Source organism: Coloeus monedula (assembly GCF_965178545.1).
Source record: "Coloeus monedula genome assembly, chromosome: 1".
Lineage (NCBI taxonomy): Eukaryota > Metazoa > Chordata > Aves > Passeriformes > Corvidae > Coloeus > Coloeus monedula.
The window spans coordinates 138,053,155-138,076,956 of NC_138781.1; the positions used below are offsets into that span (position 1 = coordinate 138,053,155).

General features: G+C 36.8%; 1 protein-coding gene across 1 annotated transcript in view; it reads left to right on the plus strand.

The window, feature by feature from the left end:
• The window catches only part of SPAG1 (sperm associated antigen 1), a gene marked incomplete at its 5' end in the record, with an annotated part of 37,420 nt that overhangs the window by 11,178 nt on the left and 2,440 nt on the right, over positions 1-23,802 (plus strand). The window contains 10 exons of the mRNA XM_082294601.1: positions 213-343; positions 955-1,061; positions 3,468-3,630; positions 7,510-7,935; positions 8,317-8,416; positions 10,564-10,716; positions 15,488-15,660; positions 18,204-18,345; positions 19,242-19,368; positions 22,563-22,727. Coding sequence (XP_082150727.1) covers positions 213-343; positions 955-1,061; positions 3,468-3,630; positions 7,510-7,935; positions 8,317-8,416; positions 10,564-10,716; positions 15,488-15,660; positions 18,204-18,345; positions 19,242-19,368; positions 22,563-22,727 — 1,687 coding nt within the window. The remainder of the gene's footprint in view (positions 1-212; positions 344-954; positions 1,062-3,467; positions 3,631-7,509; positions 7,936-8,316; positions 8,417-10,563; positions 10,717-15,487; positions 15,661-18,203; positions 18,346-19,241; positions 19,369-22,562; positions 22,728-23,802) is intronic.

Consider the following 23,802-nt stretch of genomic DNA (forward strand, 5'->3'; position numbering starts at 1 on the left):
CCCTGGCAAGCAACAGGCCACTGAAGACAGTAAATCTAGTTGGTGGGTAGGTTACCTGTGGTCTCACAGGAGGGAGTCTCTAACCACTACTGGGGTTAGAATACCAGTATTAATATTGTTATAGTACTTTTATCAGCTTCCAGTAGTGAAGTATTTCTAGATTCAGGTTTTCTGACTATGAGTCTAATATGGTCAATATTCCCTTTGTTTAGGAGTATATCAGTAATACCAACTGCAGCTGTGTATAATAACAAAGCTCAAGCAGAAATCAAACTGCAGGACTGGGACAGTGCTTTGCAGGATTGTGAGATGGTACTAGATATGGAACCTGGCAACATAAAAGGTAAAGTAGAAAATAAAATTGCTCATCAATGTATTATTTTATCTCTAGTAAATAAAATGGTACATGTTGTTAGTTGACTTAACTGAGCTTTAGGTCTAAGTACAAATAAGGAAACAGCGTAGCTCCCCAAAGCAATTTTAATGGTTCTTTGAGGGTTAGTGAAGTTTTATGCAGTTCATCCTGTTGATCTGTAATGGGAATTCTTACGTGGCAGCATGTTTTTCATATGATAACTACAAGCCCTCTTGTATATGTACAGTGCAGTGTTTCCATATTACCCACAATGAATTACAAATTAATTTAAAAGTGATGTGAAAGCAATGAAAGTTGCTGATTTATTCCTTTCTGAATGTAGCTAACTGTATTTGCATGGGTGGAGGGGGGAAAATTTAAAAACGATGAAAAGGTGCTTCACAATTCATGACTGCTGCCTCAAAAGACATCATGTGAAATTGCATCATTAAAAATTATCAAGGGAACAGTTATTACTAATATAGAAGTGCAGAATTTTTAAAACTTCATAACTACACTTAATATGTCTAGAAAAAATAGTGTACTTTTATTCACTTTATACTTTAAATACATAAATAATACACTTCGTTCTTTTGTAGCTTTAATGCGCCGTGCCATTGTACACAGTCATCTGCAGAATTACCAGACAGCTATAGAGGATCTGAATAAAGTGTTGTCTGTTGAACCAGAAAACTCTATAGCTAAGGTAAAGATCAGTGACTTGAATATGGCTAGAAAGAGATGGTATGCAGTTGTAGCATAAAGTGAGTACAGTTTATGTTGTTTGATATAACTGTGAGTTTTGAGGACACACTCGATCTGCTGTGCCATTGACCAGTTTCCCAAGACCACATGTGGTGGAAATAAGTTACTTGAATGTGGCCAGATCTTCTGTTCAGTAGACTGTGAGGAAAAGTCTTCTCTATTAATGTAATTTAGGTGCCTAAAACATTTTCTGCTGAACATACTTACAGTATTAGTGTCTTAGCTGATCAAAGATATATGGAAATTTCTCTTGAAAAGATCCATTGAGACAGGTGCTTTTAAGTTTGAATACATAATGAAAAGAAAAATTCAATCGAGATTCCAGGCTTTTTTTTGTTGTAGTGGTAAAGTTAACCCAGAAGGCGAGGAGCTGGTTTCTGTCCTCGTTTCAGTATGGTGTTATAAATCCTCATTTCTCATCTCCAGGGTAGAATGAAAAACCTTCCATGCCTTCTGATAAATCTGGACCCTTCATAACCAATTTTGGATCAAAGAAAGCCAGATGCTTTCTTTGAAAATTAAGGTCAGGATGTGGTCCTTGTACTACTTCAGCTGTTTAGGAGAGGACTGGTTTATATCCTTTCATTGGTATCTTAGGGGTGTTTTGCAGGTTAGAACAGTCCTTGCATTTGGACTCTGCATGTCCTGAGAATCTTCAGTACTGGGCAGTTTTGGTAGTAAATTTCTCTTTTTGTTAATTATGAGTCCATCATACTACTACTCTCCCAATTTTTTTACATATGGCTTCTGGATGCTGTGCAATTGTCTCACCCTCTGAAATCTGTCCAGCTCTTGTTGGTGGCATATTGTAAGCTGCTAGCAGTTTGCTCATTGCTGCTTCTTCCCATGGAGTTACTTAATCACTGCTATTGCTTGAACCAGTGAAAGTGGTACAAGTCTCTTGTGTCAAATTCACCATATACAGCATTTATCCCTTTTAGGGTGTTTCTGGAGCTAAGTTCCTGAGTTTCACATCAGCCAAGGACTTACATGTCTCTAGATTTGAGTTCTAAAAGAGATTTTGGTCTATTTTTTTTTTCTGTTTATAAGACTGGATCACTAAACAGCTTGTCAGTCTGTGATGGCAAACTCCACAACAGTCTTTGTGAAAAGATGTATCAAATAGGCTGTGCTGAGACTTCTTAAAATACCAGACATAGACAGTCACTCATTTTGAGTAGACTGTTCCATTAATTGCTTTGCTGAGCAGTGCTTTTGTAGCTGAAAGCAGATGTCTGTTCTTTGTCCTTATCCATGCCAGCTATTATGCCTTAGCTGGCACATCTAGAAATGACAAGTGCTTGGCAGGGCATTTTTTCAAGTTTCTCATTGCTTGGAGGATCCTCAAAACCCTCTTGAGCTAAATACAAGTGTATGGAACATACGCAGAGTGCATGTTTATATCCAGAATCACTAATATAAAAGTGAATCGGTTGTCAGTAACTGGAATTCTTCAAGGTACTTTGTCCATGTGACTCTTTGCTTGATCCTGTTCTTACCTGTTTCTTGAGACAGAAAGTACTGAGATAGCACTTCCTTGCACAGCATGGACTTACATTCAGAATAGCACATAATGTTGGGTGTGTCTTACTCTAACAGTGTAAAGTGGTTTAGTGGTTTATGAGTTACAGTGATAGTGCTGGGTTAACAGTTGGACTTGATCTTAAAGGTCTCTTTCAACCTTGACAATTCTAAGTGCAGTTAAAGGGTGTTTTTTGAGTAATGGAAAAATGTAATGGAATGAGAAACTGTTTGATCATCGAATTGCAGCTCTTACAAGAGGAGCAAACCTTATCATTATTCAACCATGTCCTGCTGCTGCACTGTTAAGAGACTGTTCTGGTTAAGAGACTGTAGCTGGTTCTCTCAGTTATATTTCTCCATCAGATGTCCATTTGACATCAGATTCTCCATAGCATAAATTTTGATTCTGATTTTAGGCTTTTTTGGAGATTTCTCTAGAGAGCCCATTTTCCACATCTCTTCTTAATGGACCATGCCAGATCTCACAATCATAAATCTACTTTTTTTCCTTCCTTTTTTTTTTTTTTTTTTTTTTTTTTTTGCTTAAGCAGTGCATTCAAGAAAGTATTTATTTATGTGATATCTTCACACAAAGATGTGAAGATATCTTATATCTTTGTAAGAGATAGAAGTTGACCATTAATCTTGGTTTGATACTGACTCTTGGAAAATTCACATTTATTTACCTTCTTTTTGTATTGGCAACATTTATCTTGATAGTCCTTCAGGATCTTACATGGATTATTTAACAGAATGTATTTGCTGTACATAAATTGTAATTTATATACATAACAAATATTGCTGGTTTTTTCCTCTATTATAGAAAAGTCTGCTAGAGATTGAAGAGAAACTGAGAGGTTTAGAGCCTGTATCTGAGCCTCAAGGCAAAGGAAAAAGAATACTTATTCAAGAGCTGGATGATTCAGAAAATGGCGAAGAAAGAAGGGAAAATACAGAAGAATGTGAAAGATGTGGTGGAGATAAAAGTAATGTCATATTATTTCCTATTTTATGTCCTGAGGAAAAAATTGTTGTCTTTGAGACTGCAATGTTTATTCACAAAATTCATCCATATTTTCTTGCAAAGAATTTTGTCTGTTTGAAGACTAAAATTATACTGACTACTTAAAGTAGATCTGAGTGTGAAATCTAGAATCTAGTTTTATTACACATCTTTGTAATTCTTTCTAGAATGGGCATAACAGAGGCAAGTGGAAAATGCTGCTTAAATCACCTACATTCCTGTGCTCTGTGTAATTTTATACCTGTCCTTTGATGTGAACCCAGTTAAAATTTTCTTCTGGTGTTAGTGAACATTTTCTGTTCCTGAGCTCTTTCTCGCACACAGTTTTCCTGCCTTCCTACTAGCATATTTTTCTTCTGCATTTTTCTTCCCATGCTTGCATCAAAGGGTGTAAAAATGGTCAGGTGTAATTTGTCAACATCTGTAATTTTTGTTGTTGTTTGTTTTGGAAACTGTCTTTTTTTTTTTTTTTAATTGTAAGAGGTCATCTCTGTGCTCTGAAAGTTTCTATTAGAGGTAAACAACATGTAATTCTTGTACTGTATGTAGTTTACAAGCAGTTGAAGTGTATCTCCCATTCCTGGATTAGTGTGTGACTAAATGCAAGGCTGCTGAGATGAAGCCACTGGCATAATCAGAATCCATGGCTTGCGGAGGAAGTCGGCAGCAGAGGCTATGAAGGCTTGCATTGGCAGGTTGCTTTTAGATTCAGCTGTGTGGCTGGCCTCCAGCCTGCAACAGAATAACATCCTGAGGCTGATTTCACCCTTCTCTTTTCTGTTGGTTATGTTGGTTCTTTAAGGTGTCATGGCATGACAGCTGTGATTTTTATGTTTTGTGTGTTTTATCTTGAAACTAAATCAGTCTGTGGGTTTTGCAGCTTAATTGTGAATGTTGGACTGTACGTGTGTGATACAATAATGCATTATTGGCACAAAATTAGGGAAAATAACATTTTTCCAAATCAGTTGGTGTGTGCCAAATCTCCTTACCTAAAACCTTGGAAGAAAGGGTGTATCATGTCCCTGGCCTTAAATGTCAGTTAATTTGGGGTTGTTTTCTATTGTGAGCATTCAGATGACTATGTGCCTTCTAGCTCCATAGGAAGACATCCATTCTGTTGATGAAAGGTTAGGCTTTTAAATATAAGGAAGATTGTCAACTGATGCCAATGGCAGATGTGTTCCTGTGATATACATAAATATTTCTGAGATTTAAGTGGCAAGCAGTTTCACAGATTACTCTGTGTTTTCTTGTACAACTGGAAACAAATATGAATTCAGTTCAGTAAATGAATGAAAACATACTGTCAACCTAACAGCAATAAGTAGACTAAATGTCTAGTCCTGTAGTCATAGACAGTCCAGTAGTCCATGTAGTCCTGTCATGTAGTCACGTTTTTTTCACATTCTAGTTGGTAAGCCTAATGCATTCCTACTAAATTTACAATTTAGAGATTGGAAAAAAAAATAAAAATATTTTTTGTTTTCTTTAGCTCTGAAGAGTTGATTTTTGAACTTTGAGCAAAACAGTCTAAATAGAGTGTAGTCTCTCTTCATCTTCTATTTAACTGAAAGCAAAAGTAAATAGAACCGTTTATGTACCGATAGAAATGGAAAATTGCTTGCATCCTAGAGACTCTAAAAAGCAGTATTCAGATACTGTAAAACCTAAAAATCATATATGTACTTAAAAAAGCACCTGGTATTTTGACATGTTTCTAGTAGTTATAACCTCAAATGATAAATACAGTGTAAAGATAAATTGATATATTTTAAATATCCCCTTTTAATCAAGAAAAATTTGTTGAGTTGTCTGGTATTTACTTGGTCTATTGCAATATTAAAGAATATTATATATGATATTAAACAATCCCCAAACTTCAAATATTCCTGTTATTCAGTGGGGTTTTTTTTTTTTAGCTTTATGATGGTCCTTCAATTTTAAGTTTGTTATTTTAGTAATAACATAAATTACAATTCTTTCTAGTGTGTATTTGTTGTCATTCTCGTCAAAATTATGTCCATACTTTTCAGTACCTTTCTTTAAGTTCTCCTTGGAATTTATAATGTGTCTTGCATTTTTTTTTTCCCCTTAAGAAAAGTTCAGAAGTGCTGGTATTTTTTTTTAGCCCAGAATACTGCTTTCGTGAATACATTTCTCCGTAGATACAGGAACATTGTTTATAAACACCAAAACTAAAAGACAGTGAGAATTACATTTGAGAAGTATAGCTGTACAATTTTTTGCATGCTGTTTACTCAGACATGAAATATTTAACTAATTAGCATTACCCAGCAGCTAAGCAAGGTAACTATCAGTATTCTTATTGTCGGGGGGGACTCCAGACTCCAAATGCTATAAATGTTTCCTGTTTAGTCCGGGACTGGTTCTGTGCACCTCATCTTTAGGAAATTTCCTCCTGTATTCAGGAAGTAATATGCACATTCACATCACATGTGTCTGCCTTGCTTTTTCTTTGTGTCTAGAAGTTGGGATGCTCTTTGAGAGTGTTTTGCTGTGTTTTCTAAAAGCTCGTCCTATCACCTGTTCATCTGTGACATTTAAATTTTTTTTTCTGTTTTGGTGTATGTACAATGAAAGCATTTTAGCATGTATTTTAAGGAAGTTGTTAATATACTGCTGTCTTCATTCATCTGCCCAGCATGCCTTTTACCACCATTCTCCCTAGCAAATAGACTTTAAACCTTCTTGGCATATTTGGCACCACCAATTGGATGGATGGATGTCTCAAATATAAATAATTTAAGTTTTACAAAAATGTCTGTGTGGGTAGATTTAGCCTATTGTTGTTCCCACTGTGGAGTATGAACTTACTGTTAAACATGGTATTTCAAAACAGGGACTACAGCTAGGTAGGAGGCACTAGAGCATCAATTGTTTCTACAAGTCTTACGCTTTCCCATCGTGTTCAGTTTGATTTCAGTAACATTTTGTATGTTCAAAAAAAATTATTTCTTTCATTTGGAACCATCTGGAGTTCATCCGTATTGAGTCAGCTTCAGATGTTTAGTTAAAGTCAATTGAAAGTATCACTCCAATATATGAAAAAATTCTGTTGGACAGATAAATACATCAAGTGAAGGGAAGGGGAAGAGAGCATTTTAGTAGTACCAAAAGACAAGTTGTCCTTCTGTGACTAGTAGTATCGAGAGTCAGGCTCTGCAGAAATCTGTATTTGAATACTGTGGTGCTAATCTGGTAGGAATTCAGCAGAATAAGGAAGACAGAGATGTTATTATCTAATATCCTTATTCTATGATTTTTCCTAAATAAATTTGTAATAAATAAATATGAAAGTTGAATGATCACAAGTATGCATAAAAAGATTTTTGACATGCCTAAATGCAATCTTCTTGAGAAGGATTTATAAGCTTTTGTCCTGCCTATTCTATGTTATATTTGAGGAGAGTTTTGTATAACATTACTGTTTTTTTCGCTTGTGATCTTACTTTAACATGCAAGCATTTTGATTTGGTCATGGAAAATCAAAGTGTCCGTGTTGTAATAGGTTGTATTTAAAGAGTTAATTTCAAGGTGAGCCCTGTACCATTCTGACACCGCAGGACAGGGGTTCCCATGTGCCCAGCAAGGAGAAATGAGGCTTCACAGTAACCCCTTCTCAATAACAATTGAAAGTTACTTGTAAGTAGGAATTCTTCTGTGTCCTTAGCAGTGTTTTCTGAGGCAGATAAGCCCCCCTAGCGTTAGGATGCTGCAGGCTTTGGCCCGTGTCTCTCTGCAGCACCCCCCTGTCGCAGCAGGCCGATAGTTCGCTCTGATGATGCGTCTCTAACCCCGCTCATTAACGCCCTTGCAGCCTCCGCCGCGGCAGCGGCAGCGCGGGCGGCAGCCGGGGAGCCCGCGATGGGCAACGCGCACAGAAAGTCCCACGGCAAAGGCGGCAGCAAGGCGCAGGACAGAGAGACGCACAAGCAGAAGGACTCCGATGAGAGCAGATCAAAAAAAGGCGCATCAGAGAAGAAATCAGGAAAGCATTTGTCAGACCGTGAAGGTGAAGTTAATGGCTATTTACGCAGTCATGAGAAGAGTGAAAGCCCCGAAGTTGAGGAGATGTCCAAATCGCATAGAGAAGGGTCTCAGTCGGCTGGTGGTGGCAGTTCCACTTCACTTCCTCTTACTGCAGCAAAACTAAAAAGTGAAGGAAATGAGTTATTTAAGAGTGGACAGTTTGGAGAAGCTGTGCTCAAATACTCGGAAGCAATTGAATATGTCATTGGTCTAGGTGAGTGTAATACCTTATGCTTAAATCTAGAACTGTTTAGATGATTTAAAGGAGCTACAAGTGAACAAATTTAGCCTGCCCCTGGATTTTTGACAGGAGTTACTGTGCAGTAAATCTTTCATCATTTCAGAAGGCAGCAATTCACGTGACAGAAAACATTGGACAATGGGTGAAATAATGTTTCAGTTTTCTTGTGGTAGAGCTGTTAGCATTTATTTATGTTTGAATACGTAGATAACTCTAGACATGATAAACGAAAACTCTTTACTGCTTTGCAGTGTTGCAAACTGCATCACTGCAGAGCAACTTGGAGCATGCGAGTCTTTAATTCCTGAGCCTAATTTCATAATACAATTTGATTTTAATTGTGACTTCTTTTAGGAGAACAAAGTCCAGACGATTTAAGTATCCTGTACTCAAACAGAGCAGCATGTTACCTCAAAGAAGGGAACTGCAGTGACTGCATTCAGGATTGTAACAGGTAAATTGGAACCTCCCATGTAGAACAACAACATTCCTGGTGATGATTAAACATTTTAACTGATACAATGCTAGTGCTGTTTGACTCAGAACAGTATCAATAAAGTCTGATTCCCTGTCTAAATGACAGATACCTTTGTTACATAAACAGTCACATGGAAACTAGGAAAGGAATAACTTTTAAGTTACTGTCTTACTGTGTAAGGGCAGTTTTTAAGCTTATTGTGTACACAGAAATGCATAGCAGGATTAAAATCGTTAATATAAAAGCAGATTGACAGTGGTCTGCAGTAACTTATATGTAAAAGCTTTGTTAAGCCAGATGCTTATCACAGTATTGGAAATTGCTTTTGAGCACGTGTATGGTGTATGTGTGTGTGTTCTCTGTGTTTGGTTTGTTGTTTTGGTTTGGGGTTTTTTTGATATATACTTGACACAGTTATAAACAGTAATTACAGCTGTTAAGGAATTGAACTAAAATCCTTCCTGCTTATTGTGGCTTTTAAGGATGCAGGAGTTAGAGAAGATCAGACACCGTCAATAACTTCCAAACATTGTGTCCCACTAAATGATTACTGTATTTTTGATGTTTTGGGGTTTTTTAATATTTCCATAGATTGAGTTTGTAATGCTGAGGCTTAAGGTGCAAAGAAGTATTTTAAAATAATTAGAAATCATATTAATTAATCAGTTGAGATTTTTGTACAGCAGGACTCAACTATTAAAAAAGCCCTCCAAAACTAAAAATAAAATATGGATGTACCTTTGTAATACAAAGGTACAAAACATTTAACGTACTGTATGTATTCTACCTGACAGAGTAAGTTTCCTAAAAAAATTACTTATTAGCAGTATTTTGTTAAAATAGATGCAGGATCACAGACAGCTGGCTGAGATGGCATATTTAAGAGCCATCACGTTTTTCTATTCAGGAAGTGCGAAGATCGTAAGATTTCAGCTGAAATCAGTAATACAAAGGTTTTAGGTTTTGTATTCTTACCAATTAGAAGCTTTTTTTCTTACTACTTAATGATGCTGTCCTTAATGTCATGCATATTTCCTGGATGCACAAGGACCCATGATGCTTAGCGGTAGAAATAATACAGAGGTAGAAATAATTTAGAGACTGGGAAGCAGAACTGCAAATATGCAAACACACATAAATTAGGCAATGTCAAATAAATCTTTAGCAGGCAACACAATATAATAGATGATCTACAAATAGGTTACTTGATTTCAAAGTAAAAAATTATGTAGGGTTATATTAGGAGAAACCTTCTCCCCATGAACAGTGCTTGGCATTGCAAGAGCTTGCCCAGAGATGCTGGGCAGAGATTCCCTTGGAGGTTTTCAAGGCCCAGCTATATCAAGCCCCAAGCAACCTTGTCTGATCTTGGAGCTGACCATCCGTACCTGTAGCAGAAAGTTGAGACATCTCGGTCTGGATTGCTTTATGACTTCATGAAATCAAATTGTCTAGACTAACCTTAATTTCACTCTTTCAAAAGTTTATCTCTCTTTAGCAAGAATCATTGAAAAAAGGTAATTGTTGAGAAATAAAGCCTTTGTGAACTGCTTCGTATTGCTGGAAAAGTGCATGGTGTTTGGAAGGAGTTCTAATTGCACAAGGTTGATCTCGGTGTTGACCAGGCAGACAATCAGAAGTGTAAACAGACAAAAGGCAGGCAAAAACCTGAAGTCCAAAGAAGGACAGGTGTATATTCATGTCCTACTCAATGGGGTTTTTAAGTGCATACTTTCATTTAAGGAAGAAGAGCTGAAAGTCACGTAAGCAAAAGCACCATATACTTGAAATCCTTGTAGATCTAGGCATGACTTAAGAAAAATAGCTTTTGCTCTTAAGCAGGTGCCATTACCTTAATCATACCTTGGCAATGAGAGCAGTTTTCCAGATGGAAGATAGGGTTTTGAGTAGAGTAAGCTGTAGTGAAAACACTAATGATTTCAAAACTGGGTATAATTTAGGGTGTTAATATGAACCACTTAGACCCATTTTCCTTAGTTATTTTACTAGTGCCATCTGAAATCACAGAGTTACATATAGTTGTATATATTATAAAATAGTTTTATTATTCTTATTTCAGTTACTCTTTTTCAATCCTGCATTTTTCTTTTTGTTTTCTTCAGAGCTCTGGAGCTTCAGCCATTTTCCCTTAAGCCTCTTTTACGCCGAGCAATGGCAAATGAGTCAATGGAGCGGTATCGACAGGCATACATTGATTATAAAACAGTCCTACAAATAGACAGCAGCATCCAGGCAGCAAATGATAGTGCTAACAGGTAACTCCACACAGAAATTTTCTGATAAAAAATAGAAATAGAAAATAGAAAAGTAGAATTCAAATTTGTTTGTTTTATATGCTCCCTCTATTCTGTACCCTCAGAGTTGTTGCACAACTAGTACATTATAGCTAGAGGATTGGCTGTTCATTTAGTTGTGTTCCCATAATTTCAGTTTTTGTCTCCTGGCAGTGAGTCCCTTTGCTGTTTTTTTTCAAAAAGGTAATATTGCAAATGTTTTAAGGTTGGGGTTTTTTTTACTAGTGCTTCTACTTGTTCTCTTTCCTAACTTCTATTTTATACTATATAAAGTACTAGTTTAAGGTCCATGCCTTTTCTCTGACATCCCGTTTCCTTTTCATATTAACAATCTTTCTGTGGCAGTTGGAGATTTATGTTAAGTGTGAATCCTTCTGCATGCTGCAGTTGTGGAAATACTGAAGTAGCTTAATACAGTGGTTGGCTACAAAGCTTAGAGATGTAAAAAATATAATTGAATATTATTTTCAAGTATTAATACTTAAAACATTAATTTTTGCTGCCAAGAGATGATGTTTGAATTTCTCTAATTATATTTTAATACTATAAAGTTGAAAACAGAACAGCCATTAATCACTGAGAAGGAATCCACATGTGTAACTCTTACAGTGGAATCTAGTATGGTTTTTTTCTTCCTAAGGGAAGGCCATGAGCACTTGCATTATTCATTTAAAAGTCCATAATATCTTTCTTTAAATTCTCCTTATTTGACCAGAGGAAATTGTGACACTTCATCATCTCTTACAAGTCCTAATTTTTTGATAACACAACAAATCATTAGTGATCTTCTGTATCTGTGGTGATAATAGAGCACTTGGATTGCTGGAAAAGCTGCTTTTCCTGGTACCTGTGTAATTATTACACTTTTTAAAAATCTTGTTGGCTTATTTTATCTGCAGATAATTCTTTTCATATTTCTCCTTGACTTGGAACTTGCTTAGTAATAAGCTTATTTCCCTTTTCCCCTTAACACTCTTCCTTTTCTCCTCTCTAGGCCTTCCTTATGTTTTTAGCTTCACTGCTCATTACTCTTTCCTCCCTGGCAACCCATCACCTTATTTCAGCTGCTTCTTCCTTCTTCTCTTCTGCTGGTAATTCATTTTTGCTTGCAAATTACTAGTTTCTAAACCATAGACCTCCTGCATAATTGAACTTCAACTATATTTTTTAAAAAATATTTTATCTTTGTAAATTCAACTGAAATTGTTTACTAAAGCATTAATTTTCATTTCCAAAGTAAGATACCTTTCCAAAAACTAATTTTAAGAAAACATTACTGCCTTTTAACTTAAAGGAACAACCCCAAATGTAATTTTTTTTTTTAATATTAGGAAGATCAGGTCTTAACAACCTTCTTTTATTGGAGGATTTTTTTGTTTTTAATTTTCTGTGGGAAGTTGGATGGTGATGCTACAGGATGCTGACAGGAAAAACTCATCATCCTGCTTGTGAATGAGGGTGGGTTGGATAAACCATGTTGAAGCTTGTCTCTGTGTTTACATAGCTAAGCAGACATTCCAAAAACCTTATAATCAGTTGCATATTTTAATACCAAGCTTTTACCTGATCATTATGCAATCAAAAGGAAATAATTGAGTTTATGTACATAAGCCAAACAAATATATGCAGTTATTTGACTGTTCTTTATTGGTTCCTGAGGTGATTTTTTTAGATAAACTGGAAGAACTGTCTCTTCTAATGGTGTATGCCAAATAACTGGAAATTGCATTTCAAGCGTGCTTTTAATTAGTGGCATTTTCCTAGCTTTGTGAACATCCACAGATTTCCTGCTTTGTATATTTTAATTTCCTCTGGAGTGTTTAGTTTTTTGCTTTTCTCTGTTAGAAATACAGAAGCTCTAATGTGTGGAAATATATTTATGCACTTTGTCTTACTAAATTAAAGTTTCATTCCAGTTGTCTCAATTCCTTTAGTATCAGTGAGCAAATTGCATGAAATGGCTTGGGAGCTATTTTTACAAGGTCCTGTATGAGCACTGTGCTGCAGAAAGAAATTTGTGATCAACTCCAGAACTGCAGGATTATTGGGTTGAGTTGGGTGTTGGTGGTGGGAAATGAGTGTGTTTGTCCCAGCTTTTTCATGAGACACCTGTGCTTTTTAAACTAATCATGGCACACAGGCATGCATTTTTGCAAAAGACTCTGCTTACATTATGATATTACAAGAAGTCAGTTATCATCAGATACTGCAGGATTCTTTCAGTGGATTTTGATGAATTAGAGTTTCTTCCTCCAACTTTTTAAACCCATTCTGATAAATGAAAAAATAAATAAAATAGGAAGTCAGTATGACTCTGGTTTCCTGTAGAATTGCTCCATTACTTTCTATGGGAAATATCTAAATGTAATTAATTGACGTGATAATATGAAGTGTACTGTTTTGTTGCCTAATAAAACAACCTGAGTAAATCTTTGGGTTGTTCAATTTATGATGATGTGCCACATTTTTTCTTAGCAGTTGAGTTCACAGGCTATCATTAAAATCCTAAAGTTTTAGTAAAATTAGAGCAAAGCAGTACTTGGACAAGCCACCTTCTTGGTGTGTCCTTTAAAATACTTGGGAATGGTGCAGGCAGTGGAGAGCCCCTGCAAGGGCATATGTGGTTAACACACATTAAAATAGTCTTTTTGGTCACTTAGAAAACAAACAAAGCAACTACATTATACTATGGAATATGATATTCTGTGAATGAAAAAATTTACTTCCAAATTAAAACCACATTTTTTATGCAGCATTGTGTAAGACGTAAACTCACTCATTATATAGCTCTACAAACAGACTTTTTAGTCTCTATGATGCTTTAAAATACTTTGGTAATTTCTGTTTTACATAAAGGCAATTAGAACTGGTGTTGTTTCTTGTATCAGTGTTTTGATCAGACTGTAATGGGAAAAGAATATGATCTTGAGTGCTCTGACTCTGTTGCCAAAGTATTATACTGATGATTCTATTTTTTTAATAGCTGTTATTAAAATACTTTAAAAGAACAAAAGTAAGTAAGAAAACTCCATTGGGTAATTTATGTTCATTCTGTGTTGTTCTTCATGTCACTTTCAAGGTTCTTAATTTTTTTTTTTTTGGATGTGTATTCATGTAGTTTGTTTTTCACACCTGTGTTAGATGGAAGTGAACCTGATATAAAAATTTCAGTTTTATTTGCTGTACTATCAATGTGACTTGCTTTGCTACTCAATTCAGAATTTTCCTGTGTTAAAGTACGAATTAGACTTACTACCAGTTGAACTTGATTCTTAAGCCCATTTTGAGATTAGGAGATGTGTATCTCACTCTTACTCTCATAATTGGTGGTGGTTTTTTTAAACACTACAAAATTTCAAAGGGAACCATGAAATCTTAAATGGCTTCACTTTCTATGTCTACTTATGTCTTTCTCCAAAAGAGAAGAAGGTAATGGGAAACTCCCACTTAAATGGATTTTGGATTGAACCACTCATACATGGAAATAGTTGACATATATATGTGTGTTGGTTTAAGAAAGACTAAACAGTCTGTGCTGGTTTGGCCAAAGTTAGAAATATATCCTCTGATAGAAGGCAGGTTACAATCACCCCTCCCCCACCAGGTTTGGGAAAAATTGAATTTTCCTCAAAGGAAAGTGAAAGAGATAAAAACTATTTATTTAACAAACACACAGGAAAAGAATAATAATGCTAAATAATACAACCTCTTGCTGTGGAGAGTTTCAGAGTCCTTCCATAGATCTCTCTCTCCCCCTCCTTGGAGATGGGATGGGGTGGTGGGCCCACCTCCAGGGCCAAGGCCTCTGTGGAAATTCCTCCTGATGTATTCTGATGTTGAAACAGTCCAGCAGAGAAAAAAGGAAAAAAAAATGAAGTCCCAGGAAAACAAAAATTCAACTCTCTGGAGGAAAAGGAGCTGAAAAACTGGCCAAAAGCTGGCTGGAAAGCAAGCAGGCTGCTTCCCCACCCTTGCTCTGCAGAAGCAGACAGGTTTTATCTCTGTGACCTCGGAACATGAAAACAAACTGCTATGAAAAAGTACACTTTTCTCTCTTCCTCTCTCAGGCTCAGTTTAATACTAATTTCTGGGCATAGTGCAGCAATAGGAAATGCAACATCAAGTCACCCCAAGACACAGTCTTTACAGATAATTAAAATATTTTTAAATGGGGATTGGTTGATACATTTCTGACTATATAACTATAAAATGCAACTTAATGCAGACTACTTTGTGACCTGCATTGCTTTTTTTTAGACAGTTGTTGTAGAAGAGATTTCATTTGACATTTGCAAATTTAAGTATCACATTTTGCCTGAGAATGTTGTAATATACACTTACTACAAGTAACACCTATGAACGGCTGAGGAGAATAAACAAAATAAATACATGGATTTTTTTTTCGTATTTCTTTACTGGATGTGGTAGGCAGCATTTAGAGCTTAGTTGCAGCATCAGTTATTGGCTTAAATATTTACAGATCGTGCAGAAATCAGCTTGTCTTCTAAAGAGCAGCATAATACTCTAAAATAAGTGGAAAAAGTCTGAATTTTAAATGGATGCAATACTGTTGACTGCTGTGACAATTTTTTTTTGTTAGTCTTAAGGATGATTGTTCAGGTTTGGTTTTATTTTAAATTAGAATGTTGCATTATTTAATTTGGTTGTAAGTTTAATTAAAGTGTGAGTTAAATGTATGAAAAGTCATGTTGGTGGGGCTGTTCTTTTTCAGAATAACAAAGACTTTAATCGATCAGGATGGTCCCAGTTGGAGGGAGAAGCTGCCACCAATTCCAGTTGTTCCAGTTGCTGCTCAGCTACACAGGTGGGATGGAGGAAGCCTCACTTCAGAAAATAAGCCAAGTACTATAGACATCAACAGAGAAGAACAATTGCAGATGAATGGTATGTATAGCTAATGCAAGTATACATTCAGGGAAAAAACGTAATTAGAAAATGGAATACATTTTAACAATGTCAAAGAAACTGCTTTAGAAAATACTTTTTAGAGACCTATGTGAAAAGCCAAAGTAGATGACTGTAATTTACGTGATTGAATTTAATGTGCTTTGTGGATTACAGTTATGGTATTGTTTTTAAACCAAGTGATGTAGTCTGCAGCATGTAATTTCTGAAGTTATCTAAAATCAGCAGATAGTCATCTGCAAAATTAGCACAATCACCAAACCCCAACTCCTGGCCCTGCATGGGATACCCCAAGAGTCACACCATGTGCCTGAAAGCATTGTCCATGTCCAAACCCTTCTTGAACTCGGTCAGCCCTGGTGCTGTGACCACTTCTCTGGGGACTGTTCCAGTGCCCAGCCACCCCCTGGGTGAGGAACCTTTCTGTGATACCCACCCTAAACCTCCCCTCGCTCTGCTTCCTTGAGTCCTGTCACTGGTCACAAGAGTGAAGGTATCAGTTCCCGCCCCTCTGCTTCCCTTCCTGAAGATGTTGAAGACCTCACTGAGGTCTCCCCTCAGTTTCCTCCAAGCTGAAAAGATGAAGTGACCTCAGCCGCTCCTCATACAGCTTCCCCTCCAGACCCTTGACCATGCTCGTGGCCCTCCTTTGGTTGCTCTCTAATGGCTTCATACCTTTCTTACATTGTGGTGCCCAAAACTGCCCTCAGCACTCGATGTGAGGCCTCACCAGTGCAGAGCAGAGCAGGACAATCCCCTCCGTTGCCTGGCTGGCGATGCTGTGCCTGATGCCCCTCAGGACGAGCATCGGTGGTTTCCCTGACACATAATACAGTTACAACACAGTTTTCCCCCAGAAAAACCACCACCCAAACAAACATCCAACTTTGGCAGAAGACATTCAGGAGACACGTTTCAGAGATGTTCTGAACTTGTCTATGCATAATCACTGAGTGCTGAACACTAGGAAACTTCCTTCTTTTTTTTTCCCTTCATTGCAGTTTTCATTTTTCTTCTTCAGTAAATAAGGTGAAGGAAGCCCTTTGATTCGGTTGTTACTGACATCAAACACTCTTTTTGCAAAGGCTTTAACCCTGTGATTCCTTATTCAAGTATTGGTTTCCCTTTGAATTTATTTCAGTATAATGTAGTACTGAAGATGATCTCCCCTTGATTAATACAGGGGTGACTGCAGTTTGTAACTGGGCTGTTGGCCAAATATGTCACAGTGGTGGGGTTATCTGTCTATAATGCATTACTGCAGTACCGAATGTCCTCCAAATGCTTGGGCAGCATTTTGATGCAAAACATGTCTCAGACTATTTCAAATAGACCAGGCTTTGTTTAGGCTGTGTTTATTAAACAATTGTTGTGTAACTGTTTTCTTCACAGAAGGCTGACTCTAAGGTTCTGGTTGCCTTCTCAGGCCTCTGCTGCATCAGTGAGACCTAACAGCGATAGCTGGTATTGAAAGGCTGCCAGCAATAATGTTCAGTCAGTAGTTAAACCTTACTGTTGGCTGACTCTTTTTTGAAACAATTGTGTGTTTCTCTTTGTGTCTTACAGCTTGAGTTATAATTTAGTTGTGTGTTTCATGTAGTTTATTTTTTCCCCAAGTCCACATGTAGTTTTCTGGCATAGGAAACTGCCATGTTCCTAGAACTCAGTGAGTTTAATTATTGGTTAAAATTGTTGGTTATATACAGTGTTGAAAACCTGAAGCTTGGCAAGGGGCTCATATTCTTCAGTAGGGTGCAAAAAGTAGATTATTTCATTATGGTTTACTTAGAGCTGTGTTGCTCATTATTGTCTGCTCACAACAGAGGCATGAAGCTGCAGTCGGGATCAATTTTTCACTGCAAACACAGCTAAAAACTGTAGCCTAAGCGAAAATATCTGCAGCAAATGATGTGGAATTAAGAAGGAAAGTCAATTATGGAGTAACACAGTCTTATTAATAAAAAAAAAAGTGTAGTTAGGTATTTCTAGGTTCCTCGCTGCATCTTTTATAAATAGTTGTTAACAGAATATTACTGATGTATCCCTAACTCCAACTGATGTGATGATTTGTTTGTCATTGTCAGTTTAGCATAGTAATTGTGGTAGTTGATTGCAAAGAGAATATTAGATCAAATTGTGGCTGCCTTGGTGTGATGATGGAGGTCTGCAAGGCCTTCAGTCCTGCTGATTAAATCTCCACCGTTGTAAAAGCAGGATCTCAGTGGAGACAGGTAGGTTTTCTCTACCACACAGAAACTGTGAAAACTTAAAGCTGTCTGTTGCATTCCTGTTACTTTCAGCAGAGTATTTACGCTGGTGGATGGGGAAGTATTTTTTGAGCCAAATGTATGTGGTGGTTTATGCCTTTGTTAGAGCAGCAGGGGAGGCTGGGGACAGGAATGGCTGTGTGCAGATTGACAGAGAGACTCCATTGCCAGGCATTAATCCTTAGTCTGCACAGATCATGCAGCTACCCCTAAAGAACTGACCTTACGTAACACTGTGATCCTTTTGTGGTGTAGGTGAGGAAGCTATGGAGAAGTTCAACAAGTTGAAAAATGAAGGGAATGATTTTGTAAAAATGGGGGAATATGAAGAAGCTGCAAATAAATACAGTGAGTGCATGAAGTTAAATACTGAGGAATGTACTGTCTACACTAACAGGTAAAGATCCAAAATCTAATGCTGCTTTGTGGGATAACAGTAGTTACGTTTTCTCACTGCAGATAGGGATTTTGCATACCTTCACTCACTGTTGTGAAAAAGGGATTTTTTTCCTACTTGGTAAGTGTTCATAATAACAAAATGGATTTATTGTTAAACAACATTTTTCAAGGGGAGCAAGTATTAATGTCACTGATACATATCTTAAAATTGTCTATATAAATATAGTAGGCAATAGCAGGTGTTTTAATTAGCATAGCATTTTGCAACATCTTTTGAGAATACTGGTATGATTTGAGTTAAAAACTTAACATGCAGTAGCAGTATCTCAGATACAAAGAGTAATAATTCAGAGAAAATGTACATTCTGAGAAAATGAAAGTAAGAACACAGTCATACATCAGCTTCATTTTAAAGGTTGACCTAATTCAGCAGTATAATTCTTTATGCTGTAATCTTATCAGCTTTTACAAACTAAGAAGGATTTGATTAGACCAGTACTTGAAGAGGAGAGTTCCAAGTAATAATTAGGTACAGAGAGCAGTGTTGTTTATTTAATCCAGAGCACTTTTTTACCCAGAATGGCTGTATGAAATCCATATTACATTAACCACTATACTATCATATTATACTAACATAGGCTCTGCTTTTAAAATACTTGCATACCTGCTTAACTTTAAGCATTAGGGATACTTGAATTTTGACTTTTATTGCAGGAATTGGCCTTTTCCAGTGATGTTCTTGATAGTTAGTAGTTTTATGTACTTTAAAAAAAAAATCCATTGAGACTGAATTGTGTGAGGTATTGTAATTAACATTTGCGAGTCAGATAATGTTGGCACTACAGCAGTGTAGAATTTACTTACATTGCAGTATATTCTTTTTTTCTGTGTTAGAGCTCTATGTTACTTGAAACTGTATAAATATGAAGAGGCTAAGCAGGATTGTGATCATGTTCTTCAGATAGAAGATTCTAATATTAAAGCTTTTTATAGAAGAGCACTAGCGTACAAAGGATTACAGGTGAGGAAAATAACATGGCAGGTATGCTTCAGCACTTCTAAACTTGCTTATCGTCTTCAAAGGCAATGAGGTAGTTGCTGTCAATGGGTGAATACAAAGTACTTGGTGTGATGATTTATTACTTTGTAGAGCATTAAGCATACATAAAACATTATATAAATACTTTTGCTACATAAAAACCTGCATGTTGATGTAATAATTTGAGAAAATACAAGAATATTGTAATAAGTAAGGATTGACTGGAGATTATTTAAGCAAGTTTCAAATCTGTTCTAATGTTCCTAATATTCTCCTTCTGGGTATCCTGGTCTGCTTTATCTGTCAAGGAGTTTACTATAACTTTGCTGATGACAAATGGATTCTCTCCAAGTCTGTCTTCATCTGTCCAAACTAAAATCTCAAGCTGTCTTGGCATTTGCTCAAGTTAAGTGCCTAACATACTAAACCAGAGTTTTAATTATTGTTTTCTCTCTCCCCCAAATGCATTACAACCCTTTGCCAGTACTGTACTTTGTCACTCTGTGGCAATGTCAGTACTCTCAGCCTTTTCCACCTGCACGGTGGTTGTGTCTCTACAGCGCTCATCTTACATACAGTTTTTAGAGTACCCTTTTACCTCATCATCATAAGTGCAGACACATTGTTCATATCCATCCTGAATGTGACTTCAAATGTCATGTTCCATCATTTGAACATGTCATTCAGTTTGTCCCTCCCTCTGGTGGTTCCCCATCTTGAGTGATGTTAAATTAGTTTTTACCCTCCATAATTCTCTCATGGCAATCTTTGCTTTACCCATCAGCTCTTACTTGGTGTTGAATTATCAGCTTCTTGCTTCTGTAGGCTCATGATGGCAGCTCTCGTCACCTGCTTTGTATTAAATTTACAAGTGTCTTTAAACAAGCATCTGAAGTGCTTTCTTCCATGTTGCAGGAGTGGACTGGAGGTCCACCAAGTTTCATCTTCATCCTTCAAATGGACACTAACCTCAGACCTCCATTATGTTTGATGCCTTAACAAAAAACTACCTGATGGTGTCTCAGCTTACAAATCCCTGAGAACCTGTTTCTGCTTACCAGCATACCAGCCTATTCTCAACCCATGTTGTAATTCCAAATGCAAGTCCTAGGAATGTGATACATTTGTTCCTCTGTTGCAGTAGCTATGAAATTTTGGAAGTGTGAAAAGTCCTAATTTTGTGTAATGTTTTTTCTGTAACTGTGCTAAGCTACCTGGTATTAATCATCTCTAACCTTATGTTGTTGAACGTGATAAAAAGTCAGTAAAAATATAAGTACATAGTGATTCTACCAGACAGAAAAAAAGGGTATTACCCATTCACATTCACGAAGAAGGTCGAGAATTGGAGAAATAACTTCTGCTTTTTTGCATATCCTAGAAAAAAATTGCTATTTTTCTATTACTGAAGACAACCTGAAACATAGTGTTCGTGAACTCCTTCAGAACAGTCTGAGCTGAGGACTCTTAAAATGTTTTGTTGTGGTTGGATTTAATGCCTTCATTATTGCTCATTTCAGGGATACAAGTGATAGGTAAAACCAGAGAGAATAACAAAAGTGATCTGAAGTTGACAAATGACTCTCTAATGAAAAATTATATAAGCTAAAGGCATGTAGTTTGGCAAAGACGTAGCTAAGGTGGGAAGTATTATTTGTATACAAATAGCCAGACATTTAACCACAAAAGCTGCAGTGGAATTTAATGTAGTAAATGAGGTGGTTTTTTTACAGATTTACCAAGATGTAGTTAAGGGAAGATCAGGACAAAGTGTTAGTGAGATGCATTAGGCCTGTGACATAGGACACAGGACCCCACACAGCATCTCCTACAGGTGGTAGTCCACTCTCTTGCTTTGGGTACAGTCATCATCTATGATTTTTGTTGGGCAGTCTGGGAGGCTGCAGTTCTAAATTCAGTAGAGTTGGTTGCTGACCCTTGTTACTGTTTTCAGAAGTCTGTTCCAGAATCTCATTTCTCTATAATCGTGAATCCTCACAGCTGTAATTCAAATTATTTAACTTAATTAGTAGTGGCTTTCTGATGAAAGCCCCCTGGCCCCTTTGTGCATTCCTTTGTTAGGGACACATAATTCTCATTCTCTCCCTCTTCCTTCATGACCTGGCAGGCTTCAGTTCACCTGCTGACATCCTGCAGCCTCTCTGCACCTTGAATACTGGCCACCGGTGTGGAACAAAATATTCTCTGTGGGAAAGAGTATGAGTGACTTGGACACTGGCTCCTCTGTTACAGTTGAGGTGCTGAGGAAGTACCTCAAGTGGTACACGAGGATTTACTTTTTTCCATGATATACAAATGATTTAATAGTAACCTTATAATACTGCTGGGGAAAAGAAGAAATACTAGACCACTCACACAAGAAATTATGTTGGTCTTTTACTGTCTGCATGGTCTTTTACTGTTTACTGCTATATTTCATCTTTATTTTTGATACTCCAGCCCTTGAGATGTCTTGGTTTTTATATGTGATAATTCCAGTCTTCCTCAATTGATGCTATTAACTTCATCTCTCCAGAAAATTTAGTCGAAAAAATAGTAATTTATATGGAAAAAAAATCAAAATAAAAGCATTAAACAAATTACAAGACTGGTTATTGAGGAACTGTGTCCTAATACCACTCTGTCAGTGTGTTTGTCCTAATCTTGTTTAGCCCAGAGTTCATAACATAATCCCAGTCTCCTCAAGTATTAGCAAAATTTCGCTGTAGGAGATGGTCCATTGGATTGGAGCCCAGGAAGATACATCTTTAATCAAAGCTCAGTTTAGCTCTCTTATTTGCAAAGCAAGTATGCAGACTTGTTGGACTCACATTGTATTCATTGTGAAGCAGTGTTACACTATAAGCAATTATGCTTAAAAGCAGAAAACTTCAATAATTTGCTCTCTGATACAGGGAATAGGTTTCTGAGAATAAATTATTTCATATTACATATTTAATTGGAAGTATTTAGTTACAGAGTATTAACTCAAACTCATTCTCATTTCCTTCTTCCCCTCTAATGAAATTACAGTATCAATATTTAGATTATTTTTGTCTACTTAGTGTCCCGATCCCAGTATTTTTACCTTTCTTACGTGTTTATGACAGTATGGTAGTTCAGATTTATTTTTCTAGTGATGTGCTTATGAGAAAAATATTTTCTTCTATTTACAGAATTATGAAGCCAGTGTTGATGATTTCAACAAGGTACTTCTAATAGATCCAAGTGTTGTTGAAGCACAAAAGGAATTAGAGGATGTAACCCGACTGCTTGACCTTGACAGCAGTGCTGGAGCTGGCAGTCGACAAAAGCAAGGGAAGAAAATAACCATACAAGAGGTGATACACCTGTTCATTGTTTAAAAGCAAACACAACAGAAGCCACACATACGAAGAGATAAAGCTTTTGTTTGCCCATCTTGAATCTATATCTTTGGGGGGATGGTGTTATTTTGAGGGCATAGTGGAGGATTTTTGCATGTGATAAAGCTTGGACTGCTCACAAGTGTATTTAGAACTACAGCAGAAAGGGAAATAGTCCATTTAGATGGCACTAAACTTGAGGATATGTTCCTTGTAAACAAAAGCTGCTTAAACTTTGAAATACATGTTTTACAGAATGCAGCTGTGAAGTAGTAGTTTTGCTTTTGAAGTCTGTACTTGGGCAGCCTCTGGGGCTGTGCTGGCAGAGGTCTGTCATCAGCAGATGTGCTGGCTGCTCCTATGCTGGTCCTAAAGTTATGGGTGTGAAAAATGAAATCCTGCCTTAAAGAGCAAGAGTAAAACATATGTAGGATCTTACAAAAGAAACACAGGATGTAATGTTACGTACAGGATCAAAATGTTAGCTTTGCACAGTTCTGGATAGAATTAGGTGATGAAAGGATTTTCTCAGTCATCTGATTTTTTGGATTGTAGCTTTTCTGGTTGTTTAAGAATTCTTTTTCCCCTTTTCATTTAAAAATGTCTAGTTAAAATACACAGTTACAGTCTGTACAGTGATACTGTAATTCAATAATGTAATTTCAGAATGTGGTATAATGGAGGCTGCAGTTACTAATACAGGAAAAGAAATAGGTTCTTGAAGTACTTCAGATTGTCACGAGCTCATGGATTTTATGTAACGGGCATAAGCTGATACAGTGTTTGTTAAGCTCTGAGTTGCAACAAACAAAGGGACCTGGCAGGTGTTTAGAGAAGGTTTGGGAAGTGGCCACATTGTTCAGAGACCAGCTAACTACATTGCTGGCACTGGTAATTTTTCTATGTGTGATGCAGGAAGCATTTATGTTTGCTGTCACAGTTACAACTGCCCCTGTGGAGAGGCTCTCCTCTTTTACCTTCTGTAGTCCAAGGTGGTTCCATGAAAACAGACTGCAAAGAAAAATAAAGTTAGAAAAATAATTTATCATCA